Here is an 18,216-nt window from a genome sequence, read left to right as displayed (position 1 = left end):
GATTCTGGTGACAAGGAAGCCTGTCAGGAGGTTGCTGTGATTGTTCAGGCAGAAATGATGAGGGCCTGGACTCCTTACAGCCCTCCGTTGGGCACAGGCTGCCAACGCTCCTTTGCTCACACTGCCTCTGTGGCTTGGAAGGCTCTCTTTAATCCAGTCTTCCTGGAATGACAGGCCCATCTTTCAAGACTAAGCTTAGGTGTTTGAAATGGAGAGTTTTCTTAGTCTCCACCCTGGACAGGCTTGAGCTCTCCCTCCTTTCGGTCTCTGCTATCTCCGGTGCATTCTTCTTTCTCTCTTGGCACACATCAAACCTTGCTGTGCTTCTTTGTGTATATTTCTGTCTCCTACTTTACACCCAGCTCCTTGAAGGCAGGAACAGACCTTTGCCTCCTTAAACACCTGGCACAGTGCCTGACATTCAATAAATGTGTGATGAATGAATAAACTTTCTAAATAAAGGCAGTGACTATGGATATGGAAAGAAGAGGCCAAATTTGGGAGATCTTTTTAAAGCTACATCAGGGGTTGACCAACTACGGCCCACAGGCCCAACCCAGCCCACTTTCTTTACCACTTTTGTAAATAAAGTTTTACTGCAACACAACCAAGCCCAGTTGTCTACGTTTTGTCTATAGCTGCTTTCATTCTACGACGGCAGAGTTAAGTCACTGTGACAAGATCATATGGCCTGCAAATACAAAAATATTTACCATCTGCCCTTTACTGAAAACGTTTGTCAACCTCTGAGCTAGATGACCAGGAGTAGTGACTGGAGCTACAGGGTGATAGGAAGGAAAGTCAAGACTTCCTTTTCTCGTATCTCCTCACTGTGCCTAATACAGAGCTTTGCTCCCCAGCGTTGGCATTGAGCACTAGGCCTGCAAGGATGGAGAAAGAAAGACCCATGATGGTGGGGCAGGAGGAAAAAGGAGCTAAGAGGCCAAGGTGGAAAAGAGACCCTGGTTCGAAGAGACAAAGGGGGCCGGCCCCATGGCTGAGTGGTTAAGTTCACAGGCTCTACTTCAGCGGCCCAGGTTTCGCTGGTATCCTGGATGCGGACATGGGCACAGCTCATCAGGCCGTGCTGGGGCGGTGTCCCACATGCCACAACTAGAGGCACTCACAGCTAGAATATACAGCTATGTTCTAGGGCCTTTGGGGGAAGAAGAAGGAAAATAAAAATGGCAACAGATGTTAGCTCAGGTACTGGGATCTTTAAAAAAATATAAATAAAAAAATCTAAAAAAAAAAAAGAAGAGACAAGGCGCCATAGCTGCCAGGCAAAATTCATCTAAATCCTGCTGCTTCCTGGTGAAGCTTCTGCTGTTCTCTCTCCTAGTCATCCAGTTTGGTTTCGTCACCCTCTTTGTGGCCTCCTTTCCTCTGGCACCTGTGTTTGCCCTACTCAACAACGTCATTGAAGTGAGACTTGACGCAAAGAAGTTTGTTACCGAGCTGAGACGGCCAGATGCTGTGAGAACCAAAGACATTGGTATGTTCCCTGCTGAAGGACTGTGACAGGCCCAGCCCCCGCCCTCCCCCCCGGCCCTCCCTCTGCCTCTCCCCACCCCCAGCCCTTTGAGCCCCTCATCCTCATATCTTCAGGTGCTGGGAGGCCTATGAGGCCACATTATCCTCCCCTCCTAGTCCCCCTGGTTTCCAGACAGAGGGGCACCTAAGCCTTTCCAGACAAGCCCATTCCTGGGGGGCCCGGCAAACTTCCACTGGTAACTTGCCTGCACAGCTTCACCCTGAGCTGCAGTGTTGTCATCACTGCACGGAGGGCGGAGTGAGCCAGACGCTCTCCTTTCTGTCTTCCAGGGATCTGGTTTGACATTCTCTCCGGAATTGGCAAGTTCTCTGTTATCATCAATGTAAGTGCTCACGTTCACGACACCCTAGCTCTGTGGGAAGGGCTTTCCAACGGAGCTGAGGGCTTCAAAGCAGGAAATAGCCCCTGTTACCTCCTGGCCTTTTCCATTTGGAGCTCTATTTAAGACAGTCGCCTGGTTAATAGCTCATACATGCCTTCTAACTCATCACCTTGTCACCAGGGCTGTGCAACTTTATCGTTAATTTCACTGAGAGAGAGAAAGGTAATTATCTACTAGAATGCATACCTTGGCCTTAAAAGTCAAAATCACATCTTTCCTCAGAGCCAAGAATAATGAGGAAAGAATTCCACATATCTACCCGTCTCTTTCCTTTCTTTTTCTAGTCCTAAGCTAAACAATACCTGGAGTGTTGCCCAGGCTGCAATTCCTAATTACAGTTCCTCCAAGTTGTCAATGCAAAGTCTTCATTATCCCCATGGACTCTGGCACTGCATAGGTTAAGATAGGACATGGAAGAAGAGCGGTCCTACCTGTTGTGACTTCCTTAACTGCCTTGCCAGACATGTCCACATTTCAGAGGAAATCCTGCTGGGCCCAAGCCAATATCTCCTTTTGCTTCTGCATTCTGTGTGCGTGGTGGCCAAGCAGAGGCTCTTCTTCCACCTCCCAAGAAAATATCAGCCAGCTCAGTGCACGCAAAGAAAGCCACAGCCCATTCTCCTTTGGGAGAGAAGCCTGGTTCTGGCTGTGACCTGGTTCCCTAAACACATCAAATGGCTGGAGAGGGGTGAGGAGAGGCAGAGAGAATCAGCCCATCGCATTTTGGTTGTTTGATGTAGGAAGCACACATCTTGAGGCTGAGAAATAAGGTGCAATTTGGAAAATAGATCCGTAGCTACTTTGGAGTTATGTCTACTGGAAGAGAGGCCCTGAGCACCAAGCACTTCCATCTACATGGCAGAAAGACATGAAGGCTGACTTCCCTGGCCTCTCTGAGACCTCTTTACTTATCTGTAAAAGTGGGAGAGAATAAGAGTATCCACCAGATAGGATCATGCTGGAAATTAAATGGGATGATGAAAGGACATATAGTAAGTGCTTTGTAAGTGGTAGCTATGATTATTATAAGGTTGTTACTCATTCTCAAATATGGTTAGGGCCATCCACACTCGTATATACATTTAGAAAACACTACCTAAACTACGTTTTTTAAAGGGCTTTAATTGTTGGTGCAGAATACAGTATAAACACCTGCCAAAAAGATTTAAGATTCTCTTTCCAGAAAGTACCTCCACATTCAAACATGCAATCATTCATTTGTCATTTGGTTTGCTCCACAGACATTTATAGAGTGCTTAGATATGCCAGACGCAATGTTGGGTATGTGTGGTTCCATCCAGCAGGACCCACTCCTTCCCCCCGTGTCTCCCTTTTCCTCAGTAAAATGGATGAAAGAACAACTTTCGTTACACGATGTGCTAAAAAGTGCTGAGATACGATGGTCAAGTTGAGGGAACTGTGGAACCATGTCTTTGGTCTTCCCGGCTTTCTGGTGTCACTCAGGGCAGCTGTACATGGTCATTCAGTGTCCTTTCCCATTGCACTGAAGTGGCATTCTCATCCTGTCAGTAATTTTCTCAGAAAATCTTCCACTCCGTTTTGGCTTGGCCAACGCCGGTGTCAATTCACATGTCTCAGAGGTGATTTAATCCCCGGAGCACGGAACGGTTCACACTGACGTAGCGTCCTTTGCCGCAGTGGTTGTAATTCACTCTCGTGACAGCTACTGTCTGGTAGATTTATTTACACGTATCAAGGATGGAAGAGCCATGCAAGTCAGCTGCATGAGCTCAGGGATAAAAACATCCATGTCAGTCAGAGTAGCACCACTGGATGGGGAGCCCAAAAGGGGACAGTCTCAGCCAGATGGACTCTGTGCCACCTGGATAGCATCCCTCCTGACCACTCCTCAAGGGCTTGTGGTTCTGTCCCTCAGGCTTTTGTCATTGCCGTCACCTCCGACTTTATCCCCCGCCTTGTGTACCAGTACACCTACAGTCACAACGGGACTCTGCATGGCTTCGTCAACCACACCCTCTCCTTCTTCAATGTCAGCCAGCTGAAGGAGGGAACGCAGCCAGAAAACTCACAGTTTGACCGGGAAGTTCAGTTCTGCAGGTAAAGTAATCAGGAGGGGGTGGGCAGCGGAGGACCAGAAGCAGTGGATCCAAGGAATTATCTGGATGACCTAGAATGATGTCATCCTCCTTTCCCTCTGTCTCCTATTCCCCTCCTCATTGCTATAAATCAATCTTGATGAATCAGCAAATATTTATTGAGTGCCTTTTGCTAGACACTATGGAACAAAGAAGTATATAGCTTCGTCCTTGCTATTAAGGGGTTTATGGTCTGGTTGGGAAGAAAAGAAGCAGAACAGATAGGCATAGCAGGTTATTCAGTGATTATATCTAGTATGGATCATGAATATTGTGGGTGTTCAGAGGAGAGGGAGGTTGGTGGGGGCTAGAATAGAAAGGATAGGCTTCCTGGAGGGGCCACGAGGAGTTGTAGGACAGAAAGAGAGAGTATCCTAAATGGGGAGTCAGCATAGGCAAAGTCATGGGGGTGAGCATGAACTTGGGGTGTTAGATAACACTTAGGGGCTTGGAAGTTAGCAAGGAGAGTGCTCGAGAGGTACTAATAGGGAATAATATCAGAGATACAATATATGTAGAAATTCCTAGGATCATATAAGACAACACATTGCTGAATTTGAATAGGTAGGATGAAGTAGATAATGGGAAATCTTACAGCAATTTTAAAGTGATGCAATAGGAAGTTACTGACATTTTTAGTGCCAGGGAAACGTTGGCTTAGGAAAATTAATCTGGTCTCAGAGAGAAAGATGGACTAGAATTAGGGGAACTCAGGGAGGGGAACTGAGGTGCTGCAGTGTTCAGACATGAGCCATGGTGGGCATAGACAGGGGTGGTGGAAGGAATTAAGAGAAAGGGAGAAGATGAGCTATATCATATAATATATTGCAAAGTTCGTGACAAGAGACATTGGAGAGAGTCTGAGTCAAGGATCTCCAAAGTTAGGGCTGAAGTCAGAGGACTGGGAAATTGTGGGTCCATTGACAGGGATTGGGAAGATGCTAAGAGAATCTAATTTTATAGTACATATGATGAATTTGATTTCAATCATATTGTATTTAAAATGACGGTAGGAAATCTAAGGAGTAATTTTCACCTAACTCCTAGTCACACTAAGCTGGAATTCTAGAGAGATCCAGACTACAGTCATGATTGAAAGCCATCAGCACAGGGATCATTGAAGCCAAGAAACATAAAACTTCACTATGTACCCAATAAGAGCAAATAAAGAGAAGACAAGCAGAGGGAAATCAATTCTTTAACCCTTTTGTACCCGGGTTAAGTGATAATCCCCATGAAGGACTTGATCAAAGTTCACACCTTATATATTTTAAAAACAGAACAATAACTACAACAATAACAAAAACCTAGGAAAAGGTACTGCTAGGAAAATGTAGGGCTTCCTTAGACTATCCCCGATAGTGTCAGATGTCAACGCTGTCGATGCCTCCATTGAAGAAGCAATGTTTCAGTTGTGTTCGCAGCACTGATGACCTTGGGCTTGTCTGTCATGCTTGCCCACCTGGGACACCTTGGTACCCAAGGTCAGCCATTTGTGAGACAGTTGCTTAGGTTCAGATTCACAGGCTGAGACCACAAAAGAGAGAAACCTAATTGGTCTTCCCAACCCAGATTACTGAGTTAAACAACTTTGCCAATTTGTGATTTAAATAGAAGGGTATTCTGGCCCCAAGATCAATAACTTTGGGGTTCAACTCTAGCCAACTGAGAAAAGACTCAAAATCAGGGGCCAGACTCAAGAATAAATGAGTAAATTTATTCATAGATATCAATTGATATCAGCTTGTATGTTTCAAGTATTTTCGTATCTGGGGGCTATAAAGAGTCTGGCTCTTGGACTTAAGTCATCTCCAGGCAGACTTGCTGCTGGATTATGCACTGCCTGGGGGTCACTTCTCTGTGTGGCTGGCATGCCAGACTGTCTGTCCATGGTGCTGGATTTGGGTCTGCTAGATCCAAAAGATATAGTTCCATTGTACAGAGGGTCTGTACCAGCTTGAAGCCTTTCCTTGTAGCATCTAGATCTGCTCCAGCAGGGTCCATGAAATTAGGCAACAGGTTTACATTAAACAAGCAGACACTGAAATATGAGAATTTTACAATCATTTTTATAACTGGAAAGCATAGAAATCATCATGTTGAAACTCCTCATTCTACATGAAAGAAACTGAGGCTTGGAAAGTTGAAGAGTTCTCCAAGATTATAGAGATTTCTAGTGACAGATTCTGAAGTGAAACTCACATCTATCCAAGAACACAAGGCTCCACCTCATGTGCAGTGGGGAGCAACACCAGTATGACTTGTCTTGTGATGAAACGAGGCTCACACTGTTTCTTTAGTTGGTCTAGAAGCACATGTCTATCCAGAGCACCGAGGTTCTCTGACCTTGCGCTTGACCACAGATCTTCCAGTAACACAATGAATATGCTTTCCAGATATATCAGTGGCTTAAACGGCCCTAACCACAAACGGACTTTAATGGCTTCCATATTGAAAGTTGAGGATAATCCTAATTTTAGGCCTCACTTGATTCAGTCAAGGTCTTCTCAAATCTTTTTCCCTCTCCCAACTGTACTCCAGTCAATGTTGACTATAGTTTCAAGCTCCATATGGAGACCAGCAGTTACAGGCCAGTATCACACTGGATCCAAGTCCAGTGAGGAAAGACCCATACCTCTTTACCAATGACCCCAGCAAAAGTCTTACTGAAGATCACTGATTAGGATCAGTATGCACGACCTACCCAGAACCAATCATTGTAGCCGGAGGAATGTGGTGCTTTTAATGGCCGTTGGGGCCCTTGGGGTTGGGGGTTGGAGTGAAATCACCTCTATCTGAAGCATGTGATCTTGGAGTAAGAGATAGTTCCCTCGTGAGAAGTCAAGATGAATGCGTACAACTCAGCTGAAACAACTCATGCCCAGCACCCCAGGTACTGTTAGCACACATGGCTCAGATCGGGCTTTCTTGTACCTGCCTTCAAAGTCAGTGGATCTTCCAGCCAGCTACAAAGCTCAGTAACTCTTCTCTTCGTTGTTTCCATTTAAGTAGATGGGATCATGGCTTATGTTTGGCCCATTAAAAAAAAATTCTGCCACTGAGTGGCAGAATTGAATTATCACTGGGTGCCTGCATAGGAAGTACATTCTATATTTCTGCCAAGAAAAGTTATCTGCAGAAAATAGATCATTCCAGGATCAAAAAAAAAAAATGACTCTTGGAACATCAAACTATTTTTTCCTTAGTACCAGTGAGAATTATGGGTTCGTTATGCAACTATTTTTGAGACCTTACTATAGGCTTGGCATTGGTTATATAAGGGAACAAGACCCAGCGCCTCCTTCAAGGAGTCCAGATGGAGGAGATGAGTAAGTAAACAAGCAACTAAAAATAGCTTTAATAATTTACAATAGGGTAAAGGCAGGGAGCTCTGGGAGCCCTGAGGAAGGAGGCCATGCACCAAAACCAGACTTCAGTGTTCAGGGGAAGCTTCAAGGGAGGAGAAACCTGAAGAATCAGCAGGGTGGCCAGAGAGATAATCTTGACGATATTCCTCATTCGCATGACCAAGCCAGCCTGGGTGGTGAGCAGGCTGGAAGGAACGGTGGTGGAGGGTAAGGGGTGCGTCAAGGCATGAAGGAGGTCCAGGGAGAGCAGTGTTTTCCAGGTAGAGGAGCTAGTTCATGCTCAGTGCTTAGAGCTGCAGTGAGAGGGGAAGCTATGAGAGATGAGGCTGCGAGAAAAAACAGGAGCCAGACCAAGAAGAGCATGTTGGTCATAGGGAGGAGTGCGGGCTCCCTCTTAGGGAAGTGGGGAGCCCCCAAAGGGGTGTAAGGGAGCAGGGATGAAGTTGAAGTTTTCATTGGTGGCATCACTGACTGCAGTGTGAAGACCAGCGGGTTACATTTTAAATTGTGAGATGCCTTACTCTGCAGTGTAAGCAGATGTCTAGAGAACAGGGCCAGCATATCACCTAGATGTAACAATAAAAGAAGTGTACTTCGGGGTGACCTTTCCTAGAAGAGAAGAGTTGTCGACGGGAGTCCCTAGCTCAGGTGGGTCCTACTCACTGCATGCTGTGCAGGCGTGTCGGCATCACCAAATTCTCTGGAGATTTAGGAAATGGAACTATGATCCACTTATGTCTTTCTAAGCCAGGAACTATCAGTGAGTGTGAGAAATAGAAATGAAGGAGAGAGAGAGAAATCGGGAATGGCGAAGGGACTATGAAGGAGAGGGATTGTGAGAAACAGACACAGCTCTGTAGCTAGCCCCAAAGCCAGCTTTTAAAACCACTTCTGTGGTGGGAAATGAGCAGTTTACCCTGATTTGCTGGCAAATAGTGTTGGGAACTCGATGACCCTTCTTATTCTTAGCTTTCAGTGACCTCCGGAGATAAATGTGGTCAAATAAAACTGAGGTCTCAGGCTCCGACCCAGCCTTGCCAGGGATAGAGGTATCTTAAAAATAGCCATAAAAGTTAGGCCAGGCCTCTGGCTGCCCGTTCGAGATGCATTCCAAGCATTTTTGGAGCAGCGTTCGCCTCAGCCATCTCACTGCTCCGACAGGGCCGCTCCATAAACAGTCCCGTGACGTCAGTCTGTAGGCACGATTAGTGACTGTTTGCCGGGGTCGAAGGGCCACTGCATCCTGGAGGATGGATGGCGGCTCAGGCTCTTGGCTCAGCTGGATGGGACCAGAGGCATCAGCAGGGCAGGGCCTGACCGGGGATCTGGGTCCCAGAGCTGGAAGAGCCTACTGGGCATGGTCAACCCACTGGGTCTGTTTGGAGGTGTTGAGCATCCAGAAAGCGTCCTTGGGGAGCTCCTGTTGGGTCTTTCTGCAAAGCCTAAGTTCTTTCCCATCCCAAGGTCCTGTGAAAGGTCTTTGAAGAGGTGAGTTTCCTTCCAGTCCATGGCTGCTTCTCATCTGCTCTGAGCTGAAACCCAAGGGAGAGTCGGGTTTTCTGGCTGTTGCCTTTCCTGATTTTTATCAAGCACTGAACTAACATGGTTCTCATTAGTTCCTCATTGTTGTACTGTTTTCCCTTGTTAAAGGCCAATTTCAGAAGGCAGTTTTAAGTAGCTCAGACAGTATGAAAATATTGTATGTAATTGTGTTCAGCCTTAATATGACATTAATTTCCATTGGGATTATTACAAAAAAAATTATTTTCATAGCCCTTTTTGAAGCTGAGAAATGCATTTACTAACTGTAACTAAATGTAACTAAAATCTCATTTTTTAACAAAACCTTTACTGACTATTGCTGATCAGCTCCTCAGTTTGTTATTTTGGCACCCGCGTGCCCACCATGATTTTGTATTGTGGTGAATTGTGGCAAATGTCGCTGTCACTGGTCACCCCTGCAAGTGAGGTTGGGAGGAAAACATCTGAGCCAGGAGTCTCTCTTCTGTCTCCGCACCTCAGTTTCCCCATCTGGAAAAATTAGAACTTGGAATAAATCATCTCCAAAGATTCTTTTAAAAAATTAATATTTAATGATGCATAATATATTAATCTATTCCTATAAAAATTATAAATATTACAGGCAGACTCTCCAGCTCTGCCCCGCCTCCAGCTGCACAGTCCTGAGCATCTTCCCAACAATAACCACAATGATACGTTTATGTGACTCTTTCTTAGATGTTTTTCCTAAGAAAATGCAGTATTTCGTGCATTAACATAAAATGAACTTGTAGACTCTTTAAGGCACTGTTTCCTGGTGTGTTTTATAACAACGAAATATATTTTGAGTTAGTGGGAACCTTATTTCTTTAGATCATGTGTAAATTCAACTCAATCAGAGTGATTTTTTGGTGTCAGAGAAGTCTAGATAAAATGTTAATGTGATTTTAAAGCTACAATGTAACATTGACTTTTGTACCAGTTTCACTTATTCAATGTGAGTCTGTCTCAGTTAACACCATAATTTTGTTCCTGAAAGCCTAGTATAAAAATGTATTTGGAGGCTGGCCTGGCGGTGTAATGGTTAAGTTTGGTGCACTCTGCTTTGGCGGCCCAGGTTTGCAGGTTCGGATCCTGGGCGTGGACCTACACTGCTCATCAAGCCACGCTGTGGTGGCGTCCTACACACAAAAAATAGAGGAAGATTGGCACAGATGTTAGCTCAGGGCTAATGTTCCTGAGGCAAAAAGAAGAAGATTGGCAACATATGTTGACTCAGGGTGAATCTTCCTCAGCAAAAACAAAATATTTGAGTCAACTGAATATTGCTACTAATTACACTCTTCTTTAGAAATTATTAACCTTTATTATTATAAAAGTAATTCTGTATATCTAGATATGTATATAAAAGGAAAAGAAAAGACTCTTTTCTCAGCCCACACCCCAGTCGTTCTCTCTTAGAAGAAACCGTTATGTCCATTTTCTGTGGAAGCTTCCAGAAATCACATTCACGTGTGTTGTCTTATTTAATTATCACTGTCTTTTCCTTTAACATTCGATGTACACACACACACACACGCGCGCGCGTGCACGTGCATATTCTCTCACTCATGGTTGGGATAGAGAGCCGGAGTGCGCACCTTCTGTGTACTCAGCACTGAGATACATGTTCTATTATTTCTACTTTATAGATGAGAATGTTGAGGTTCCCCAGGGTCTTATGGTTGGTAAGTGACACAGCTGCTCAAGTGTGCACTTGCTTTTCAGACCCTCCATAATAATGTTTTATTATTGAAAGACTCTCCTTATTAGAAGGTCAAGGAAACTCTCAAAATTAATGTTATGGCTCAAAGAAGATAAAGGAGGACTTGGAGGGGTGAGGGGGAGAACCAGGAATGGTTCCTGCAATTACATCCCCAAGCTTAAGTCCCAGCCAGCAGATGCAGAAGGTGACCAGATGTGGGGGTTCACCTGGTGCTTGGCCACTCAGGAGGACTTTGGGAGGTGCCAGCCCCCTCACCAGGGGAAGCGGTCTGGTTCTGGAAAGCATTTGAGCTGAGGGTAATGGAGCAGAAGTTCTACTTGCCGCTCCCCTGATACTTGCCTAATTTGTGCTGTTTGCCTGGGCTTAGATCCTGAGAGAAGCCCCTTACGGTTGGGGCATTGGCTGACTCTTTTCGTTTCGTATCAGCATCATGGGAAACTTGGGGCGTCTGTGCTTGAGTGCTCAGAAGTCTTCCTGGAAAGCCAGGAGGAACTGGGAGCAGGGGCACATGTGGTCTGTCCTCTTTAAGAGCAGAGCTGTATTTCATGGTTCACCTTCAGTCAGAGGAGAAAGAACACCTAGCGTTTACTGGGTATGTATCTGACAGATCAGCTGAGCACCCTTCACTGGCATTTCATCTCCGTTACAGCTCCGTGAGATGGGAAGTTAAGGCCCACTCCGGAGACGAGGACCTTGGCCATCAGAACCTAGCAAGTTAGGAAACTTGCTGGAGAACATAGAACCAAAGAGACAGAGGTGGCATCAAACCGTCACCTGCTGACTCCAAAGCCCGTGCTTTCACCAATGCCATGCACTGGGCTCAGGTGCGAAACAGACAACTGTCACCCTGGGGGACGCAATTAAATCTATTAGCTACTCTTTCTTCTGCAGACATCTCTAGTCTTAAAGCTAATTCTCTCTTTGTCTAAATTAGTATCTTCTAGGTACTCAGTGAAGACATTTGATAGGCTTGACTTCTTAGGAGGAAATTTTTAAAAAATTATGAAAGTTAACTTACATTGGAATGTAAACAACCAACTATTGACCTGGTGGCGGGGGCTTATGGACGTAATGTTTTTCCAACTGTGAGTCAGTGTTCGTCAGTGGGCTATGAAATCCCTTTGGCGGGTCACGATCAGCATTTTAAGGAGTAGAATAGGATAAGACAGGATAGACCAGAACAGGAGAGCATCAGTGCATTGCACACAGCAAGGATAAGGGTTTTTTTTTTTTTAAAACAAGTGTAATTTTTGTCTTAGTGATATAGATTATGTGTGCATTAATGCAAAATGTATTTCTTACTACCGTAGGTCACAGTTTTTAAAAAGTTGGCTTTGGAAAGAGAATCGGGAACAGATGCATCATTCGTTAAATTACTGATTGCTCTTTTCTGTGGACAGCTTGCCCTCCAGTTCCAAACAGAGCCACGTAGTTCCTAACGGCACCACCCGAAGTCTGTCGCACAGAGGTGTTTTCAAATAGAGCTTTCTGGACGTATCTCTGTGTTAATCTCTCCCCACATCCTTGATTAGACGGATGTGCCTGTTAGATTCAAAACATGTTTTGGACACTCAGGAAGGGAAAGGTGAAAAGTGACATTTCCAAAAACTGTGGCGAGTTCGTTGCAGAGGTGGGCAGAACTAGATTATTTATGGATTCTTTTCTGACTGGAAAAGAGGGGTGAGCGATGGCTGTCATACCGAGGTCAGTGAGCAGCTGTTCCTTCATAGATGAAGCTCGAGGACAAGAGAGACACACTCTGCTTCGGCAGGAGCCGTTGGGCTACACCGGGCAAGGATTTCCCCGTGGAAGGAGTGGGCGTGTGTGTCGCGCCCCTCCTCCCAGGGTCCTGAGAGGATTAGGATGAATTCCCTTCTGCCATGGGGTCCTTTGTGGGGCAGCAGGAGGGTGGGTGAGTCTGAGTTTTTCCCACCCCAAGATGTCCTTATTCCTTTAGCCACGCTCTCCCTCTCTCCCATTAGCAAGCGTAATCTGGAGCTGGCCATGTTTCTGTCCTCAGCCACGGATGGATCTGATGAATCCCGTGGTATTTTGCTGGGCTGCAGTTAGCTTTGCTTTTCATCCGGATGTCAAACCAAGCTTGCAACAGCTGTGATCAGCTGTTGGAACAGGGGGAGTTGGGTGGGGAGGGGGCAGCTCCTGGCCTCTTGCCCAGCCTTAGTCAAATGCTTAGCATCCAGTTCTCAGTTTGTCTCTTTCTGCTGCTGACTCTGTAGCGATGTCTTTTTCTATCTGTTTGTGTGCATCTCTTTTCAGCTTCCTCGTTTTTTTTTTCTCTTCTTCTCTTGTCTCTCCTTGGGAAATTGGGAACCACTGGACTTTAACATGGGTCTTTTAGAGCAGCTGGTCCCTTCAGGGCAGAGAGCATCCATTTCTGAGTCCCCCACCCCAAACTGCAGCTATTGGTGAGGTGCTCTAGGACTGAAAAGCCTGAATTCAGCCAGACTTGGATTCTCACCTTGACCCCACCTCTTGCTGGCCATGAGGACTTGGCCAGATAATTGAACTTCTCTGAGCCTCAGTTTCCCCCTGTGTTATATGGGGATATCAATGCCTGCCTGATGATGTTGTTGTGAAGATAAAATGAGAAAGCCTCCAGAAAAGCTTCTTGCTCAGGGATTAACGCCTACTGTGTGTTCAGTATGCATTCATTTTCTTCCTTGGCCGGTGTTCGGACAGAGTCCCCACCCTGCCCTCCTTGACAGCCATGTACCCTGCTGGGTGGCCTGATGCCACCCCACCTCCTCCCCCCCCAGCCCAGGGCTTGTTTTGCTTTTACTGAGCATCAAAGATTCGTTGACTTCCACGGAGGAAACAGTTCCACGTGGGGTCATGATTATTCTGGTACCAACTCTTGTCATTTTTCCAGGCTTAGAAAAAAGTGAGTCTGAGAAAAAGAGCCATTTTTAACATGAGTCATCCCACGATGGGAGTGAAAAGCCAGCTATGAGGAAAAGTCCTAGACCTCTCCATGGGTCTGAGAGGGAGGCATGAGCTCACGTCAGGCACTGACATTTTGTTTCATAAACCACATGGACAGATTATAAAGATGGTTAGTAAAGGAGGATTCTGCCCAACCGTGACTATTGCCTCTACCGACCCCCTCCTCCAAATTCACTCAGCCTTCAGCTGGGTCTAAACTAGCCCTCCTTTCGGTGTAAGAATGCAGCATTCGAGCAAGGCTGGCCCCTCTTGTGGCTGTAATCCCAAAGCAGCTGACCAGGGACGACGCCCAGGATTGTCTGCTAGTACCTGCGTCTTCACTGAGCCCACAGACTGCAGAGCACTTTATGAGGTCTGGATCCCTCTCCCCTCCACAGCCCACAGGCTAGGGGGAGCCAGGAGGGAGCCACTGTCCTAGGTTCCTCTCATGGTTCCTGGGCTTCTCTGGAAGGAGAATCCAGACACCAGAGCTAGCTTTGGGGGATGTTGGAGAGAGAGTAAGAAAAAGACATTTCTAGGCTGACAGTGGCTTTTTCGGACGTTGGTCCTTTTATTCCACGGACACATGTTGGTTGGGCCGTGGATTCCTCTCCTCCTCCCCTATTTCCCAAGTCTGAGAGCCAAGGGCTTGCTACTGCTTTGCCCCTGAGAGCTCGCCCAGAGGAGCCCCCTTCCCTCCATCTCGCCCGAGTTTAACACCACATTTCTCTTTGGGCAGGTTTAAGGATTACCGAGAGCCGCCGTGGGCCCCAAACCCATATGAGTTTTCTAAACAGTACTGGTCCGTTCTGTCTGCCCGTTTGGCATTTGTCATAATCTTCCAGGTGAGTTCAGATAAGGAAGAGTCAACCAGAAGCCAGGGTGCGGGGGTGGGACAGCCACATCTTGTTGCCGGGCCCTGCATCTCCAGTTTCCATGGCACTCCGTGACATGAGGGGCATTCGCATGGCGCAGGCAGAAGTGAGTGCTCCCTTCCCTGGCTGAGGCGGGAAGCTGTCTTGAGAGGGCTTCCATTAACGGATGGATTTGCAAGAAGTAGAATAAAGCACAGAGTAAGGTTACAGGACAGATGTGGAGTAAGTTGCAGGCTGGAAGATAGACTCCCATTTAAACCTAAGACAAGAGAACAAAGTGGGAAGAGCTGTGGAAACCAGAGTCTCGACCCTGAGCAGACAAATAACCCCAGCTGAGTTCTGAACCTTTCTTCTAGCGCTCCGCCTGGCTCCTTCCTTTGTTAGTGCTGTTTGACCCCCTGAGACATCTGGTGGGAAGGGCCCCCGGAGCCATCCCTCCATCCCTGGATGAATAGCAAACTTGAGCTCAGCGATTCCTATCTCCCACAATCGCTGCAGCTCCAGTTGCATTGCCGAGATTCTCTGCGCGAGGCCCTGCTCCCACTCGGGGTCCTGCCGGCCTTCCAGCGGGGCTGCAGCATGAGCCCAGATCCTTTTCTCTCCGTCTCCCTCAGGCTTTTGTATTCCCCGAAGGCAAATCTCTGGAGAGCTCTAAAATATCCAGCCCCCGGACCCCAGCCCAGGAAGTGGAGAAGCCCATCGGCTAGTCTTTCACCTAAAGGAGACAGCCATTCTTCCTCTGGAGAGATGGGGCGATAAATCTGAAAAATCGCTCAGACATCCCCCTGCTGCCCCGCCCAGACGAGTCTCCTCACTTTACCGTACATCGCATGTAACATTCATGCACACAGGAAGGAGTTGCTTTAAAAGAAGAGTGTATGGCTTGATGAAGCCGCTCTAGGGCACCTGGGAGCCTCTGGAAGCAGCAGGGTGTTCCCAAGGTCTTCCCTGGGTCCCCTAGGAGCATGGATTGTTCAAGGGCAAGTTGGGAATAGGTTTACAGCATGGAAGACAGCAGTGCTCTGAGCTCCTCTGGGCTCAGTCACTGTCCTCTGGATCTCAAAGGGGAGAAGACAGTGAGCATATAGTCGGCAGGTAGAGAAGAATGCCACACCCGGGGGAATGCTGGGTAGAGCGTGGGGAAAGGGGAAGGGAATGGGAATCAGACTATAAGAGTAGCTAGCATTTACTGGGTCGTGTTGGCACTGTTGTGATATATTCCCTCACTCAGACAGAAAATGCTCCCTGGGAAAGGTGGCCTCACCTTGCCTGTGCCACCATATCTCGGAGATAGTGCAGGTCCCATTGCAGACCACCACAATAAAGCGAATATCGCTTTAAAGCGAGTCACAAGAATTTTTTGGTTTCCCAGTGCTTATAAAAGTTATATTTACACTATAGTGTAGCCTCTTAAATGTCCAATAGCATTATGTCTAAAAAAACAATGTACCTTAATTAAAAATATTTTATTGCTAAAAAATGCTAACCATCATCTGAGCCTTCAGCAAGTCGTAATCTTTTTGCTGGTGGAGGGTCTTGCAAAAAATGCTGTATCTGTGAAGCACAATAAAATGAAGCGCAATGACACAAGGTGTGCCTGTGTTTACAAGGGAGGGGATGGGGCTCAGCAGATGGGAGAAGAAAGCCAATTTTAAGTGTGCACAAAAGCTTAAAACTGCTGAAGGAAGGCTGGAAGCTGGGGTCCCAGACAAGCCAATGTGACTAGAGTGGTGGAACGGAAGGGTAAGGGGGCTGTGAGGTTGGCTGAGGCCAGAAGTCAGGGCAGAAATCAAAGGTCCATCTGTGATATAGAGGACAGAGGGTCAGCTGGAAGGAAGAGAGGAGCAGATGGCCCAGAGCAAGCCCTGGAGAGGCCACCGGGCCTCGGTGCCTCTTCCCTTGGATCTCTGGAGGGCATGTCTGGAGGCTTAGAGGCCAGGAAGCAAAAAGAGGACATGTGAGATGGACTTGAAGAAGGGAAGAAGAAATAGCTAACACTGACCAAGCTCCACTATGTGGGAGACATTGACTCATTTAATCCTCACCACGCCAGGAGGTAGGTACTGTAACTATTCCACTTACCACAAGGGACACCCGTGTACAGATATAATTGTGCTCATTGGCTGAGATCACCTGCTGGTAAGTAGTGGAGCCAGAAGAGCAGGGAGGCGTTCCACTCCTGGGTCTGTGCTCTTCACCCCTGTGCCATACCACCAGCTCCACTGTTGAGGCGGTCACTCTGATGGGACAAGGGTGGACAGTGGCGCGCTAGTGTCCCACTGGGCCAGGCCTCTCCTCTCAACTTCCCTCCCTTGCTTTCGGCAGAACCTTGTGATGTTCCTGAGCGTCCTTGTGGACTGGATGATCCCGGATATCCCCACGGACATCAGCGACCAGATCAAGAAAGAGAAGAGCTTGTTGGTGGACTTCTTCCTGAAAGAGGAGCATGAGAAGCTCAAGGTGATGGATGAGCTGGCCCAGAGGAGCCAGGGAGGGGGGCAGCACAGCAGGAGGAGCCGGGCCGCCAGCTCGGCACTCTCAGGCTGGAGCCAGCCGGGCAGCCTCGCGTCGTCTGGTTCTCAGCACACCAACGTGTGAGCGAGCCTGCCTCGCTGCCGAGGGGGCGCTGCAGCAGTGAGAGACCACGCACAAGCACGTCAGTGCACCCACACTGGTGTGGTGTCCATCCGCCAGTCTGCTTGGATCTGACCTGAGGGGGTCTTGAAGCGGGTGTGTGTGAAGAGAGAGACAGAGGAATTAGAGAGAGCAAGCGAGAGAATGAGCACAGGAAGGAAGAGAAATGATGCTGCTTCTCAGAAACTCGAATCTTAAGTTTCTTGTAGGTCCTCTTTTGAGCTGTATCCTTTTGGGAGTTTGGTACCCTTTTTTGAGTCCATCAGTGAAAGAACTGGGTCTCTCTAGCCCAGAGTTCCCAGGCGCCAGGACCCTTCCCTATGTCCCTTCAGGTACCCTCTCATCAGATGGCCACAGGTCTAGCACCCATTGTAAGTGATCACCGCCCGCTTCCCACCATCACCCCAAGAAAACCCTCTGAGTCACCTGCTGCTGGGGCTGTCACAGCCTCAGTGGATGCACCTTAAGTCACAGGGCTGATTGCTGTGGCCACTGGACCTGATGGTGAGTAACAAATGTCTGAACCTGGGCTGGTCTCCAGTTCATGTCACCAGGATGCTTTGAGCTAAAGGGAACTAACCATCATTTTATGCAGGTTCAGATTTAAAATAATAAAATAAATTGAAACATTCTTTATAAAAACGCTTCTCCTCGTCTTTTGTTCTCTTTCTCTTCCTACTGACATTTATTGAATGCCTTCTAAGTGCCAGGCATTGTTCTCAGACTAGAGATGGAGCAGAGTGCAAGAGACAAAATCCCTTACAATCTGGGAGAGACAGACAATAAGCTGATATGTGTATATCTTAGATAGTGATAGTACTATGGAGAAATGTAAAGTAGGATAAAGGAGACAGGAAGTGTGAGGGCACAGGAAGTGAGGGGTTTACCATATTATACACAAGTTAATGACAAACTGAACATGGCTCAGAAGTTATGTCTTGCGATGCTAACATCATCAATTGGTAGCAGCCTCCCAGAGCCCTACAGTGAAATCTTCAAGTATAGTTGGAAGGAAAGGTCAAACATCATTTATCATTGTCTTTCACATCCCTCAACTGCCGCTGCTGCCCAGAAACC

General features: G+C 47.1%; 1 protein-coding gene across 4 annotated transcripts in view; it reads left to right on the top strand.

Annotated features, from left to right (window-relative positions):
* ANO2 (anoctamin 2) overlaps window positions 1-17,781 on the top strand; it is a 326,384-nt gene extending 308,603 nt beyond the window's left edge. For 3 of the 4 annotated variants that reach the window (XM_070618946.1, XM_070618947.1, XM_070618949.1), the window contains 5 exons: window positions 1,343-1,495; window positions 1,825-1,877; window positions 3,835-4,016; window positions 14,370-14,475; window positions 16,831-17,781. In XM_070618946.1, coding sequence (XP_070475047.1) covers window positions 1,343-1,495; window positions 1,825-1,877; window positions 3,835-4,016; window positions 14,370-14,475; window positions 16,831-17,103 — 767 coding nt within the window. In that variant the 3' untranslated portion in view covers window positions 17,104-17,781. The remainder of the gene's footprint in view (window positions 1-1,342; window positions 1,496-1,824; window positions 1,878-3,834; window positions 4,017-14,369; window positions 14,476-16,830) is intronic. The other variant, XM_070618948.1, reaches the window with a different exon arrangement.
* Window positions 17,782-18,216: the final 435 nt, after the last annotated feature.

Source organism: Equus przewalskii, chromosome 5, assembly GCF_037783145.1.
Source record: "Equus przewalskii isolate Varuska chromosome 5, EquPr2, whole genome shotgun sequence".
Lineage (NCBI taxonomy): Eukaryota > Metazoa > Chordata > Mammalia > Perissodactyla > Equidae > Equus > Equus przewalskii.
The sequence above is the reverse complement of the archived record's forward strand: the minus strand, read 5'-3'. Positions and strand labels throughout refer to the sequence as shown.